Source organism: Cladophialophora immunda (genome assembly GCF_000835495.1).
Source record: "Cladophialophora immunda strain CBS 83496 unplaced genomic scaffold supercont1.4, whole genome shotgun sequence".
Classification (NCBI taxonomy): Eukaryota; Fungi; Ascomycota; class Eurotiomycetes; order Chaetothyriales; family Herpotrichiellaceae; genus Cladophialophora; species Cladophialophora immunda.
In genome coordinates this window covers 4161312-4173795 of record NW_015622544.1, presented here as the reverse complement: position 1 = coordinate 4173795, position 12484 = coordinate 4161312, and the positions used below count along the sequence as shown (strand labels likewise).

The 12484-nt window shown below is 54.9% G+C and overlaps 6 protein-coding genes across 7 annotated transcripts; 3 read left to right on the top strand and 3 right to left on the bottom strand.

Moving 5' to 3' along the window:
• The first annotated feature begins 293 nt into the window (after window positions 1-293).
• On the top strand, window positions 294-2778 carry PV07_07796. 2 transcript variants are annotated; one of them, XM_016394909.1, is made up of 3 exons: window positions 294-553; window positions 610-2137; window positions 2308-2778. In XM_016394909.1, the coding sequence occupies exons 1-3, from the start codon at window positions 523-525 to the stop codon at window positions 2339-2341; spliced, it is 1593 nt and encodes a 530-aa protein (XP_016248328.1). In that variant the 5' UTR covers window positions 294-522; the 3' UTR covers window positions 2342-2778. The 2 variants fall into 2 exon arrangements, with proteins under 2 accessions (XP_016248328.1, XP_016248329.1); XM_016394910.1 differs by having other exon boundaries at window positions 610-2778.
• Window positions 2779-2854: 76 nt separating this feature from the next.
• PV07_07795 (glutamate-5-semialdehyde dehydrogenase) lies at window positions 2855-4916 on the top strand. The gene has a single exon (XM_016394908.1). It carries the CDS (start codon window positions 3202-3204, stop codon window positions 4657-4659), a length of 1458 nt encoding a protein of 485 aa, XP_016248327.1. The 5' UTR covers window positions 2855-3201; the 3' UTR covers window positions 4660-4916.
• Window positions 4688-5974, bottom strand: PV07_07794 (60S ribosomal protein L18-A). Its single transcript, XM_016394907.1, has 3 exons — window positions 5912-5974; window positions 5748-5852; window positions 4688-5676 (listed from the first exon to the last, which is right to left on the bottom strand). The coding sequence occupies exons 1-3, from the start codon at window positions 5913-5915 to the stop codon at window positions 5216-5218; spliced, it is 570 nt and encodes a 189-aa protein (XP_016248326.1). The 5' UTR covers window positions 5916-5974; the 3' UTR covers window positions 4688-5215.
• Window positions 5975-6186: 212 nt separating this feature from the next.
• PV07_07793 (uncharacterized protein) lies at window positions 6187-8340 on the bottom strand. Its single transcript, XM_016394906.1, has 2 exons — window positions 7704-8340; window positions 6187-7650 (listed from the first exon to the last, which is right to left on the bottom strand). The coding sequence occupies exons 1-2, from the start codon at window positions 7791-7793 to the stop codon at window positions 6676-6678; spliced, it is 1065 nt and encodes a 354-aa protein (XP_016248325.1). The 5' UTR covers window positions 7794-8340; the 3' UTR covers window positions 6187-6675.
• A 166-nt stretch (window positions 8341-8506) lies between these two features.
• PV07_07792 (uncharacterized protein) lies at window positions 8507-10420 on the top strand. Its single transcript, XM_016394905.1, has 4 exons — window positions 8507-8840; window positions 8893-8992; window positions 9052-9361; window positions 9421-10420. The coding sequence occupies exons 1-4, from the start codon at window positions 8701-8703 to the stop codon at window positions 9468-9470; spliced, it is 600 nt and encodes a 199-aa protein (XP_016248324.1). The 5' UTR covers window positions 8507-8700; the 3' UTR covers window positions 9471-10420.
• Window positions 10349-12429, bottom strand: PV07_07791 (cystathionine beta-synthase). Its single transcript, XM_016394904.1, has 2 exons — window positions 12083-12429; window positions 10349-12008 (listed from the first exon to the last, which is right to left on the bottom strand). The coding sequence occupies exons 1-2, from the start codon at window positions 12343-12345 to the stop codon at window positions 10631-10633; spliced, it is 1641 nt and encodes a 546-aa protein (XP_016248323.1). The 5' UTR covers window positions 12346-12429; the 3' UTR covers window positions 10349-10630.
• Window positions 12430-12484: the final 55 nt, after the last annotated feature.

Here is a 12484-nt window from a genome sequence, read left to right as displayed (position 1 = left end):
CCCCCCCCCCCCCCCGGAACAGGGCCCCCTTGGCTACCAACTGAGCCAGCAACATGGACTGGTGGGCGGTCGTTGGGAACTTGGGACAGCTTCAGGCGCTTGGGAAGGGACGACCAGCCCGCCTAAAGCGCCTAAAGCACTCGCCACTGGCGCTGAGATTTGTCCCTGGGAAAGGTCCGCTCCCCCCCCTTCCACATGCCCCTCCTTCAGCGAAAAAACCCCCCGAATTCCTTGTGCCCAGTGCCAGCTTCGTCCTTTTGCCCCGCCAAACTGACCACTTGGCTGCGAAAAGTGCCGTCATTGTCCAATCAGCCTCCCCAATGCAATTCATTCCCAGGTCAACCAAATTTATCCTCGTACCTATTTTTCACCCCTAGTACATGGTGTCAATTGTGTTGAAACAGTTGCGAACGTCCTGAGCCACGGTCGACCGTATTTTCGCACCATTTCTATCGCTGAGCCTGCAGTTTCTCCCCCCCCCTCTTCAAGTCCAATCCACGAGCTCCTAGAGCTTCCACCGCCATGACGAAGGTCGAGCACAAGGCTGTTTTGAGTAGGACTTCGAACTTCCTCTTGCTCTGAAATAAACCGTGCTAACACCGTCGCCAGTTGTCATCGATGGATGGGGGATCCCGTCCGAGAGCTCTCCTCCAGAAGGCGACGCAATTGCTGCCGCCGAGACCCCCGTCATGGACGAGTTCGCCAGAGATTGCTCCAAAACTGCTCAAGGCTACACCGAGCTCGAGGCTTCCTCCCTCGCTGTTGGGCTCCCGGAAGGCTTGATGGGAAACTCTGAAGTTGGCCATCTCAATATTGGCGCAGGCAGAGTCGTCTGGCAAGATGTTGTGAGGATTGATCAGACCATCAAGAAGGGCGAGATGAACAAGATTTCCAACATCACAAAATGCTTCCAGCGAGCGGTCGATGGCAATGGCCGACTCCATTTTCTCGGCCTCATCAGCGACGGAGGCGTGCACAGTCACATCAACCACTTGTTCGCCCTCTTGCAAGTCGCCAAGGAGATGAAGGTCCCGAAAGTCTTCATCCACTTTTTTGGAGACGGCCGAGACACGGACCCCAAGAGTGCTGCGGGATACATGCAGCAGTTACTGGACAAGCTGGCAGAGCTGGGCATCGGTGAGCTGGCTACGGTCGTGGGCCGTTACTACATCATGGATCGAGACAAGAGGTGGGATCGGGTGGAGATCGGGATGAAAGGTATTGTGCTCGGCGAAGGAGAAGAGTCATCCGATCCCGTCGCCACGATCAAGTCGCGATACGAGAAAGGGGAGAACGATGAGTTCCTCAAGCCCATCATCGTCGGCGGAGACGAGAGGAGGATCAAAGACAACGACACCCTGTTCTTCTTCAACTACCGGTCCGACCGGGTCCGAGAAATCACTCAGCTTTTGGGCGACTATGATCGATCTCCCAAACCAGACTTCCCTTATCCCAAGGGGATTGCAATCACCACCATGACGCAGTACAAGACCGACTATACCTTCCCAATTGCTTTCCCACCCCAGCACATGGGCAATGTTCTGGCCGAGTGGCTGAGTAAGAAAGGCCTGAAACAATGCCACGTCGCCGAGACGGAGAAGTATGCCCATGTGACCTTTTTCTTCAACGGAGGGGTGGAGAAACAATTCGATGGCGAAGAGCGAGAGTTGATCCCCAGTCCCAAAGTTGCAACCTATGATCTCGACCCCCCGATGAGCGCTCAAAAGGTGGCAGACAAGCTCAGTGAAAGGATATCGGATCAAAAGTACGATTTCTTGATGAACAATTTCGCGCCCCCCGACATGGTCGGCCACACCGGTGTTTACGAAGCAGCAATCAAGGGAGTCGCCGCCACAGATGCCGCCATCGGCACAGTGTACGAGACCTGCAAGAAGGAAGGCTATATCCTTTTTGTGACAGCCGATCATGGCAACGCCGAAGAAATGCTGAACGAAGAAGGCAAGCCCAAGACCTCGCATACGACTAACAAGGTTCCCTTTGTCATGGCCAATGCGCCTGAAGGATGGAGCTTGAAGAAGCAAGACGGTGTTCTTGGAGATGTCGCGCCGACGGTTTTAGCAGCGATGGGAGTCGACCAGCCCGAAGAAATGAGTGGGACGAGTTTGTTGGTCAAGAAGTAAGTGGACCTATGCTTGGAAAAGATGATCCTTGGACAATATCTTTATCGCGACACAGAAGGACGGACTTTGCTGTCGTCGCCGTTCCCTCGCTGTTATTGTTATTGTTGCTGCGAGCATTGTAGCACTAGAAAGGCATGATGAGCTGATGAGACATGAAACCCCATAGACGAAAGGCAGAAAATCCAGATGCGGGAGAATAGAATCTTCGATTTCTGAGAAGTTTGAAGGAAGATCAGGTTCGTCGAGCACAGCAGTCGGGGGATTGCCACCCTTTGGGGCCTGTCGTCGTGCACGGCCCCTTTGGAGCAACACCCACCAACCCGCCCTGTATTTCTATCCAGCGGTTAACTGTTGTCGCCGTGTCTCTCTCCAGAGTGTGACACAGAAATACTGTACGGTGTAGAAGGACCTACAAAAGGATATCTTACAAAAGAGGAGGGTTGCACTTACTCGGCAGCAAATATGATGTAGATAGGTATGTTAGATAGAGATCAGAATGTAGCCAGCAGCATATCGACAGGGTAGAGGGCTGTATACGAAGGACTATAAGCACCTAAGGGACCTAGAAAGCACTCCTTATATGCGGTACCCAGAGAGTTATTATGGGTGGGATAGGCCGCCAATGCCCGCCATCGGCCCCGAAGGTCGTAGCCAATAATATAACCGTGAAGATTTCGCGGTGGGCAAAAAGAGGTGGCGAAAAGGATCTCGAATGACAACCACTTTACCTCACATTGTATTATTGTTATCCAGTCCCGAATGACTCTTAAAACGTCTTGGAAAGGGCGCGCCAATCAACGCAGCGTCACCAAGTGTCATAGCCACCAACTCCCTCCCTTGAGATCTACGACTGTCTCAATCCGCCGTCGCCCTCAGAGTTGACACAAACCCAAAAAGGCGAGGAAAGGTCGTTGCTGAGTCTTTGCCCGCCCTGACCATCGAGTTTCTCACCAAGATCAAACCAGGTGTTCGTGCAAGAAGAGACTGGTCTGGTGCTGGGAGGGAGAGGAGGAAGAACAGAAGCACTTGACAAATCCCAAAAACTTCGACAACAGCCACCATGTCGCTCACCAGCTCAAGCCCCGTCACTTGTGCGCAATCCGCCTCGCTCGCCTCACACACTCTGTCCATCCTGCCCCTCTCGGCGCGCAACGACGCCCTGACGGCAATCCACGCCGCCCTGGTCCAGCACAAGGCCGAGATCCTCGCCGCCAACGCGCGCGACATGGCGCTCGCCCAGCAGGCCTCGTCGCAGGGGGAGCTGAGCCAGTCCGTGCTGAAGCGGCTCGACCTGGGCCGCAAGGGCAAGTACGACGACATGCTGAAGGGGATCCTGGACGTGCGGGACCTGCGGGACCCGATTGGCAGGGTGGATTTGCGCACGCGACTGGATCAGGGCCTGGAGCTGGAGAGGGTGTCGTGCCCCATCGGCGTCCTGCTCATCATCTTCGAGGCGCGGCCCGAGGTCATTGCCAACATCTCCGCCCTGGCCATCAAGTCCGGGAACGCGGCCATCCTGAAGGGCGGCAAGGAGAGCGCCGCGAGTTTCGAGGCCATCGCCAACGTCATCGGCGAGGCCCTGGCCAGCACCCAGGTTCCCGTCGCGGCCATCCAGTTGGTCAAGACCAGGGATGTCATCGACGATTTGCTCGGCCTTGATCGGTACATTGACCTCGTCATCCCCAGAGGCGGCAACGAGCTGGTAAGGTATGTCAAGAGCCACACGAAGATCCCGGTCTTGGGGCACGCCGACGGCTTGTGTTCCGTGTACTTGCACCGGGACGCGGAGAAGGACATGGCCGTCAAGGTGGTGGTGGACTCCAAATGCGACTACCCTGCGGCGTGCAACTCGGCAGAGACGCTCTTAGTGCACGAGGCGGTGTTGAAGACGGTGCTTCCCGGCGTGGTGGAAGAGCTACAGAAGAAGGGCGTGAGGTTACGGTGCGACGAACCAAGCAAGAAAGCGCTGGCCGAGGTGCTGAGTCCCGCGAACGCAGCTTTACTGCAGGACGCGACCGACCTGGATTACACCACCGAGTTTCTAGACCTGATCATGGCGGTCAAGACCGTCCCAGGGACTCCGTCCTCAAATGGCGTTACCGGCAGCAGCGACACATTACCGAACGGGCACTCGTCCTCAACTGTCAGAGCCGGCGACGTCGAGGAAGAAGCAAACGACCCTTCCCTCCTCCGGGCCATCGCGCACATCAACACCCACTCATCGCACCACACCGACGCCATCGTCACGCGCTCCGCCGCCGCCGCCGAGAAGTTCATGTCCGCCGTCGACTCGGCCGGCGTGTACTGGAACGCCTCCACCCGGTTCGCCGACGGGATGAGGTACGGCTTCGGCACCGAGGTCGGCATCAGCACGAACAAGATCCATTCCCGGGGCCCCGTGGGCTTGGAGGGCTTGACCATCTACAAGTACAAGATCAGAGGCACTGGTCAAGGCGCCGGGGAGTACGGGGAAGGCGAAGGGCAGAGGAGGTTTCTGCACGAGAGCATTGAGACCTGATGACCTTGTTAGTTAAAACGGAGGGGGAGAGGTCTTGAAGGGGGGGAGGATCTCCCAGTAGTATCTACTGTAGTTACGTATGTGCATGCCTGGCGTTGACGCAACTCGAAAAAGTTGGACTGAAATATGGAAAAAAAAAAAGACAAAATGCAGCAGAGGACCGAATCGAAACGGGGTTTTTCTTTCATTGGAATCAATGCATTGGAATTTTCGTCTTGCGTCCACCTAGTCTGGAAAATTGACAGCGACCACGCACGCAGTCCATTTCCTTTCTCTCCCGCTCAAAGCCCGAAGGCGCCTTGTACGAACCTTTTCAGTTTCCGCTTCGAACAGGACGTTTGACGAATCGAGACGATTGAGCAGCTCTGCTTGTTTGGAATGTTGTTCTTGCTCCAATTCCGTAGAGTCCATCTCCCATAGACCCATCTGGTGCGTTCGAGATGTCGTGGCATTCCCGTCTTCCACACCGGCCCCCTCCCCCTGGAGTCCCAGTTCATGAACAACCACCACCACCACTACCAGCAGCAGCAGCAGAAGGCTAACACGTAGGTCACGTCTACACCTTGAAACCCTTGGACCGTCTCCTGCCTCTGGCCTTTTCAAACTTCCTGCCCTTGCTCTCGACGTATGGCTTCTTGTGTTTGTGCGGGCCAAAGCCGAAGTGCTTGACGGCCTCGCGGGCGTTCTTGGGTCCACGCAGGAGCACCACGTTGCTTCCGGTCGGGTGTCTCATGGCGAGCTGGTCGAGGGTCAGGCACTCGCCGCCGGCCTTCTCGATCCGGGCGCGGGCGGTGGCGGTGAACCGCAGCGCGGCGATGTGGAGTTCGGGCACGGTGAGCAGGCGGTTGTCGTCCGTGACGGTGCCGATGACGGCGATGGTCTTGTCCTTGTATGCCTTTTGCGCCGTCTCGGTCGAGACCTTGCCGGCGATGCGCGAGATGGACATGGGCGGGCGGTTGATGCGGGACATGAACAGCCGCTTGAGTACGACCTTGTTGAAGTTGGAATCGGTCCGGCCTGCGATTGATTGTCAACGATCTCTCTCCCCCTCCATCCTCCTCAGATATCGAGGGTCTTGGTGAACGTACGGGCCAGGAAGCGGTAGAGCTTCACCAAGAGCTTGAGGTAGACATTGTCGCTCTTGGGCGCCTTTCGGTGGCTCGCCTTGACGTGATGGCGATCGAGGTCGATACCTGGAAACAGACGTCAATTAAAGATCACCGCAGGAATCCCATTTCGACGGTGTACATACCCATGATCGCTGGCTGTGGTGGATATTGTTGATTGAGAAAGGGTCGGCGACGTCCTCAGAAGGTCAATCTGGAAATTTGGTCGACGTGAGAAACTAGCCGGTGCGAACGCTGTGCGGCGTGCCAAGATTTCTGGAACCTAAACCTTTTTGGGATTCAAAACTTTAGCAGTCACGTGGCCACGCCGCCAACGAGATCCATGCTCCTGTCAAAGTACGAGACGTCCATAATAAATATCTTCTCATTTGAAATCGACAGCCGTCAATCAAAGCGCACCGGCTGCTTTAGGATAGTTTGCTCTAAGATGTCATCCTGATGGGGGTATGGCACTCGCGAAGAGATTCAAAGCGAAAGAGTCCAAGGCTATCAATATGAGGACGACCAATTCGATATTCAGTTTGATCTACTCTTGGAAATAATGCTCAAACTTCGATTCTGTCATAGACTTGTCTTGATACTCCAGAAAATGCCTCACCTCAGGTCTCTCTAATCCATTTTACCTCCGACCTTTTGACTCCGTGAAATTTCGCCATGCCCCATTTATGTGGAATATACAGCAGCCCTTGCAAAAGTAGCGCAGCTCTTCTGTAAAGGGTAAAAATACTTGATCAGAGTATCCAATCCTTCCCTCTGCGCAGGCGGTGCCTTGTTCCGGGCTTCGAATGGTGTCGAGTCGTTCCGTCTGTGCAGTGCAAGGATGCCCAGCGGTTTCCTGGTGAATCGTGTGGATGAAAGAGCCATGCATCTCAGGCTGGCTTAGGCGGTCTCAAATAGGGTCTCCATTCTCCTTTTCTGGAGCGAGAGAAACCAAGAAATCCCTTGCAACCTCAAAGCTGAGCCAGCTGCTAGCCATGCTCGGGGCGACCTTGAGCAAATTGGGCATGATTCCCTTGTAAAGCCCAAGAACCCCTTCCTGTGCGATTATGGTTCTGACGGCATCCCATATCGATTTGTATTGGTATCCCATTCCATTCATGGCGTTAATTTGGAAGCGCCGCCGGAGGACATCAAAAGGATAGGTGCAAGTCTGCGCGACCGCGCCCGAGATGGCACCTGCGGCAAGTTTTCGGTACCAGACAGGATTCTTCTCACCCGGTTCCGTAAAATATTTCCTGACTGATTCATATACCATGAAATTCAGGCCGACATAGGGGGCGACGCCAGCAACTGTGGGGATGATGCCCCTATAAAGGCCCAGGACACCACCCTCATTTTTGTACATCATAATCATGACCTGCCACATCCCAGGCAACTTCCCTTCGTGTTTTCCGAGCGCGGCAAATGAAGCTGACTGGATGGACAAGCGCGTACGAACAATATCCAAAGGATAGGTGAATGTGACAGAGGTGATACCGGCGAGACCACCGCAGACGAGCCGGCGAATGGGGTCGAGATCGGCGCCAGGTGATGGTTCTGCGAAGCGCTTGTAGACGTTGTAGCTTCCGAACTGCACGGCCGAGTAAGGTATTATGCGTATGCAATTCGTCCCATTTCCCCTCATGAACCCCCTCCAGCCCTCGTCCGTATACATCTTCTTGAGAGCTTTGACAATGGACATCTTGTATTCGTTGCGACCGGCGCTTTGTATCTGGTACAGAATCTTTAAGCGTTCGAGTGGGGAAACGACAGTGCGGGAGACAGCGCCCGCCACACCTCCGGCGCAGAAAGCGGCTGTGAAGGGTGTTGACAGAAACTCTCGCACAGGGAGGAGGAAATCGGATGTTGCCATTGTGGTAGGATTCTACGCGGGTTAGTACGTGGGCCCAGGCGATCTACCGGTGCGATGTCACTGACCTGCGGTATACTTGGTAAGTCTCGTAGAGAGGTCGAGCTCTGGCCTATGTTACCGTTGACAGTAACGGGATCCTTCTCTCCCAGACGCATGACTCTGACGTGGGTTTTGCGAAGGTAACGAATAAAACAAGGTCGACAAAGACGGTTGCAGGTGTGCAGGCGTCACAGCAAGTAGAATTCTGGTGTTGAAGGCGGCTGTGGCGTCCATGGAAAATTCTTCACGGTGTTCGGTGTGTGTACGAGAACATCGTGTGTCTATGAAGCGTCTTTTCCCACCAGTTGCAGACAGATGTCGTGTAGAGCTCAAGGACGGTGCTTCAGCACGGAACAGGCCCGTTGTATCATCCACCTGGGGCTGATAGGGTCGAAGAAAGGCGATATGGGGACGATGGATACGGGACAATTCGGGCAAGAGGATCGCGCGGTTGAACAAGGAAATTGATCGAGTGGAGATATCGAGGGGGGAAAGACCTTGTCGACCAGGTGGATTCAAGAATCGAAGAGGTGAAATGAAGGAATAGAAGCAAGAAGCGTGTGGTAATAGAGCATGTGCCAGTTGGTAGAGTGATAGAGTCTGTTCTCCCCTGTCCAGGTCGCAGGCGAGCAGGCGAGCGTGACCTTTCCAAAGTGCCGTCTGAGCCACTGCAGCTTTTCACCTGCGGCCTCTGGGCCCTGTTCCGATGACTTAGCCGTGGCAGTGACTGGCTGGGCTGTGCCAAGGCTTCTGTTCCGTTTCGGGTTTAGCCCCGTTTCCGTCTAAAAATGAGGCAAACGCTGCGGACAAACAACTTCTGTCTTCTTTCCTCCAGTTTCCATCCATTCAACCCTCCCTCTACCTTGTCCATCATCTGTTGCATTCACTCTACCAACCAGAGATTGTATTAACAGTCATTTGCGACTAGAGTAAAGGCGCTTGGTGACCGGCGCGAAACGAAAACGACCACGACATATCAGCTTGCCACCTGGCCCCTTGGACCTTGCCATTCCATTTTTGATCATGTCTCGATCTGGAACTACCCTCTATGTCACGGGCTTTGGTCATGGCACCCGTGCCCGTGACCTTGCCTATGAGTTCGAGCACTATGGTCGTCTGGTCAGGTGCGACATTCCTGCTCCCAGAACTGCGTCAAGCCGTCTGTAAGTCATGAGCTGTGTCCCCAGCCGTCCACGCAATCTGACACCTTGGCAGCTTCGCTTTTGTCGAATACGAGAGCCGTCGCGATGCTGACGATGCCTACCACGAGATGCATAACAAGCGGATCGGTCGTGATGATGTCTTGAAGATTGAGGTATGGAAGTAAAAGCCCAACACCTCGCCGAACACATTGTCTGACTACTTAACTTACAGTGGGCCCGTACACCTCCATCTGCCACCTGGCGATACGAAGCTGGTCGTGGCCGTCGTGATCGAACTCCTCCTCGCCGATCTGCTCGTTCTCCTTCCCCTCGACGTCGCGACTACTCTCCCCGTAAGGATGATCGCCGTGACCGTGACCGAGACCGGGAAAGAGATCGGGACCGAGATTACGATGACCGACGCCGCTCGCGCAGCCCTGCGGATCGCGACCGTGATCGAGACCGGGACCGGGATATGAAGGATGACCGCGACCGCCGTGACGACGACCGAGATGGCGCTGCCAATGGCGACGACCGGAAAGGTATGATGGAAATCGATACCGATGCAGCCTGGATTTGAAAATGCTGACACCCGTATCAGCTCTGGACTCCCCTCCCCCGGCTCACGATGAGCTCGATACCGCGGAATGATAAGGCAGCATGATCTGCCCACACCCACCTGGTGCCAAACCCAGCATGCTGTTACTGCGAACGAACAAGCAAGCAGGTTTCTTGCGATTGGGCAAGGCCACAAGTTGCTGCGTTTCCAAAGGGCAAGAATGTGCTAGGTTTCCTTCAGATTTTTCGTCCTTGACATTGTTGCTATGATGATTCAATTGCAGAACTTGCATGACCTGAGAGCCTCAGGCATAGCAGTGAGCGGTGGTTAAAATTGACTTGACATGGGATTAGATCGACTTCGAGCGAACGGTGCAGGCTCAATCCTGTACAACAGCCGGCTTCTCGATCGTCAACGGTTATCTTCGGTAGCGTACGAAGTATTCGATCGGAGCGTCGATACGGACAATCGGACGATACCTATCTTGACAGCATGTACCGCCGTCCTCACTTTTTCTATTCCTCTTCGAGACGTTACAGCAGCTCTAGTATCAGCCTCGTTCCCTTTCATCCGCGACGATGCGCCGCAATCCCGGCCTCGCATTTTCCTCGTCCCCGCCGCCGCCGTCGTAATTCCCCTTCTCGCAATCTCACCACCCCGTATTCCCAGCGCAATCCCCGCGTCCTATCCTTCCGCCTCAAACGCACGATCCATCTTCCACGAGCTCGTTATTCGACGTTCAGCAATCCGACACCAGCGGCACAAGACGCGTTTATTCCCCTTGCACACTATGTTTTGACTTGTCCGAAGTTACGATGTCGTGGCCTCCCTTCCGTCTCCCGCTCCCGTATCCGACATCCTATCCTATTTCCTATTTGTTTATTGCCGGTGGTGGGCTCGTCCCTGCCCTGATGATGATTCTGGTCGACGTAGCAGACACTGCACTCCACTCGGCGAGGTAAGTCTTACAGCGCCATCATAGGTCACTTGTCCTCGCGGACGCAGGTTTATTGTTTAAATACATGATATCTCAATCGCTCCCAAATACTCATGGAGTTTGCTTCGATACTTCCACTCTTGTCCTTGCGAATGCATCGCCCATCACCTGTGGGATTCCGGTGTTGAATGTTCCCAGTGTTTGCCCTCTTGGGGGTACAATCCGTCCTGACCTTTTGACCCGATGACGCTGTTGAATCTGATCTAAATCCCAATGCCTTTGGTAAAACATGGTCTCCATTATTACCCCCGAGTGCTACGGCTTGTGCTCGCTCAACATCCAAGTAAGCAGATCTACTTTGGTAACCACTGCCACTGGCTTCAGAGCGCCGCCCTTGTCGCTTGATTCGCGTTCTGTGACGATGGCCGCACTCTGCCACTCGAAAAACTTGTTCAAAGCGCTCAGCGCAGTGTCCATGGTGATCTCTACGAAGTGCCTTCTTTTACCCTTGCTCTTGGTTTTGGCGCTCATGTCGCTCGAGAACTTCTGCGGCTCCGAGTCCTCATCCGCGGACGTGGTCATCAACTCTGAGAAATCCGTGTGGTCGACGGTGACTTCGCTGATCTTGGAGAAGTCGAACATAACATCGCTCACGGGGCTCTGTCCCGTGGCCCGCCCATGGCTTATCCGTGACAATAGGTTGCCCAAGGTGACCAGCCCGACCAATCTCTTGGAACCCTTGGGTGCCAGGACGGGGAGTTGGTCGAAGCCCTTTTCGCGCATGACTTCGATGGCGCTGGAGCAGGGACTGTCCGATGTGACTGTCTGGACGGGCTTTAAGCGCAAATGACGTACCCGCGCTCCGTGGAATGTGTCGTCCTGTTTAATGCTCTGGGTTCTCGAGAGTTGTGGTGAGGAGGGTTCCGGCGGTGGTGTCGGGGGCAGCAGGTTGTTGGCGGCGAGCCAGTCGTCGTCGACGAATTTGCTCAGGTACGAGCGGATACTGTCCGGGAGGATTGCCACGACCACGTCGTCTTTCCCAAGCTTGAGCTCCCTTGCGGCCTCGACCGTCGCCGCGATGGCGGAACCCGAACTCCCTCCAACCAGCAGTCCTTCTTCGGCGATGAGGCGGCGGGCGTAGTGGAACGAGTCCCTGTCGTCCGTCTTGTACCATTTGTCAACTACACTCTGGTCCAGAACGTCCGGGATGAAGTCGTACCCTATCCCCTCAACTTTGTAGGGCTGGTTCGCGAATTCCTCGTTGAGCGACGAAGGGAGAGCGAGGATCGATCCCTGGGGATCTGCGGCGACGATCTTTATTGATCTATTGTGTTTGTGCAGACCGCGGGCGAGGCCTGTGATTGTGCCACCTGTGCCGGCGCCGGCGATGACACACGTCACCGTGCCCTTTGTTTGCTGCCATATCTCTTCTGCGGTTCCCAGTTCATGCGCCAGCGGGTTGTCGGGGTTGCCGTACTGGTCCAATATATGGGCATTCGGTATCTCCTTCTCCAATCGTTTGGCAACCCCGATATGTGACTCGGGACTGTCGAAAGCGGCTTGTGTGGGTGTGCGGATGATGGTTGCGTTGAGGGCTTTGAGCACGGCGACTTTCTCAGCCGACATCTTCTCAGGGAGAGTGATGATGGTCTTGTAGCCTTTGAGAGCGGCGACAAGGGCGAGTCCGATACCACTGTAGTCAGAGATTTTGTCCATCAGCCAAATACCATTCTCGACGGTCGTTTCCTCAGCATTGATTGTCCTTACGTGTTGCCGCTGGTAGGCTCGATCAGCGTGTCACCCGGTTTTATTCTTCCCGACTTCTCGGCCTCTTCGATCATGCGCAGCGCTATCCGGTCTTTGACACTTCCTCCCGCATTGAAGAATTCACATTTGGCGTACACGGTGGCTTCGATGCCGAGAGACTGCGGGATCTTGTTCAGACGGACGAGGGGTGTCTGCCCGATGAGTTCGAGCGAGGACTCGTGCGTGCCTTGGGCGTGTAGCCGCTTGCCGTCTCCTGAGGCCATCGTGGTGAGGTGAGTTGACTGAAGCTCGGGAGAAAGGTCGCTTTCGTTGCAGTAACGTGCATGGAAAATGTGGTGAACTTTTCGTCGGAATGAGGTGATGTTTCGAGGGGAAGCCAGCAACCGACAATAACCGCTGCGG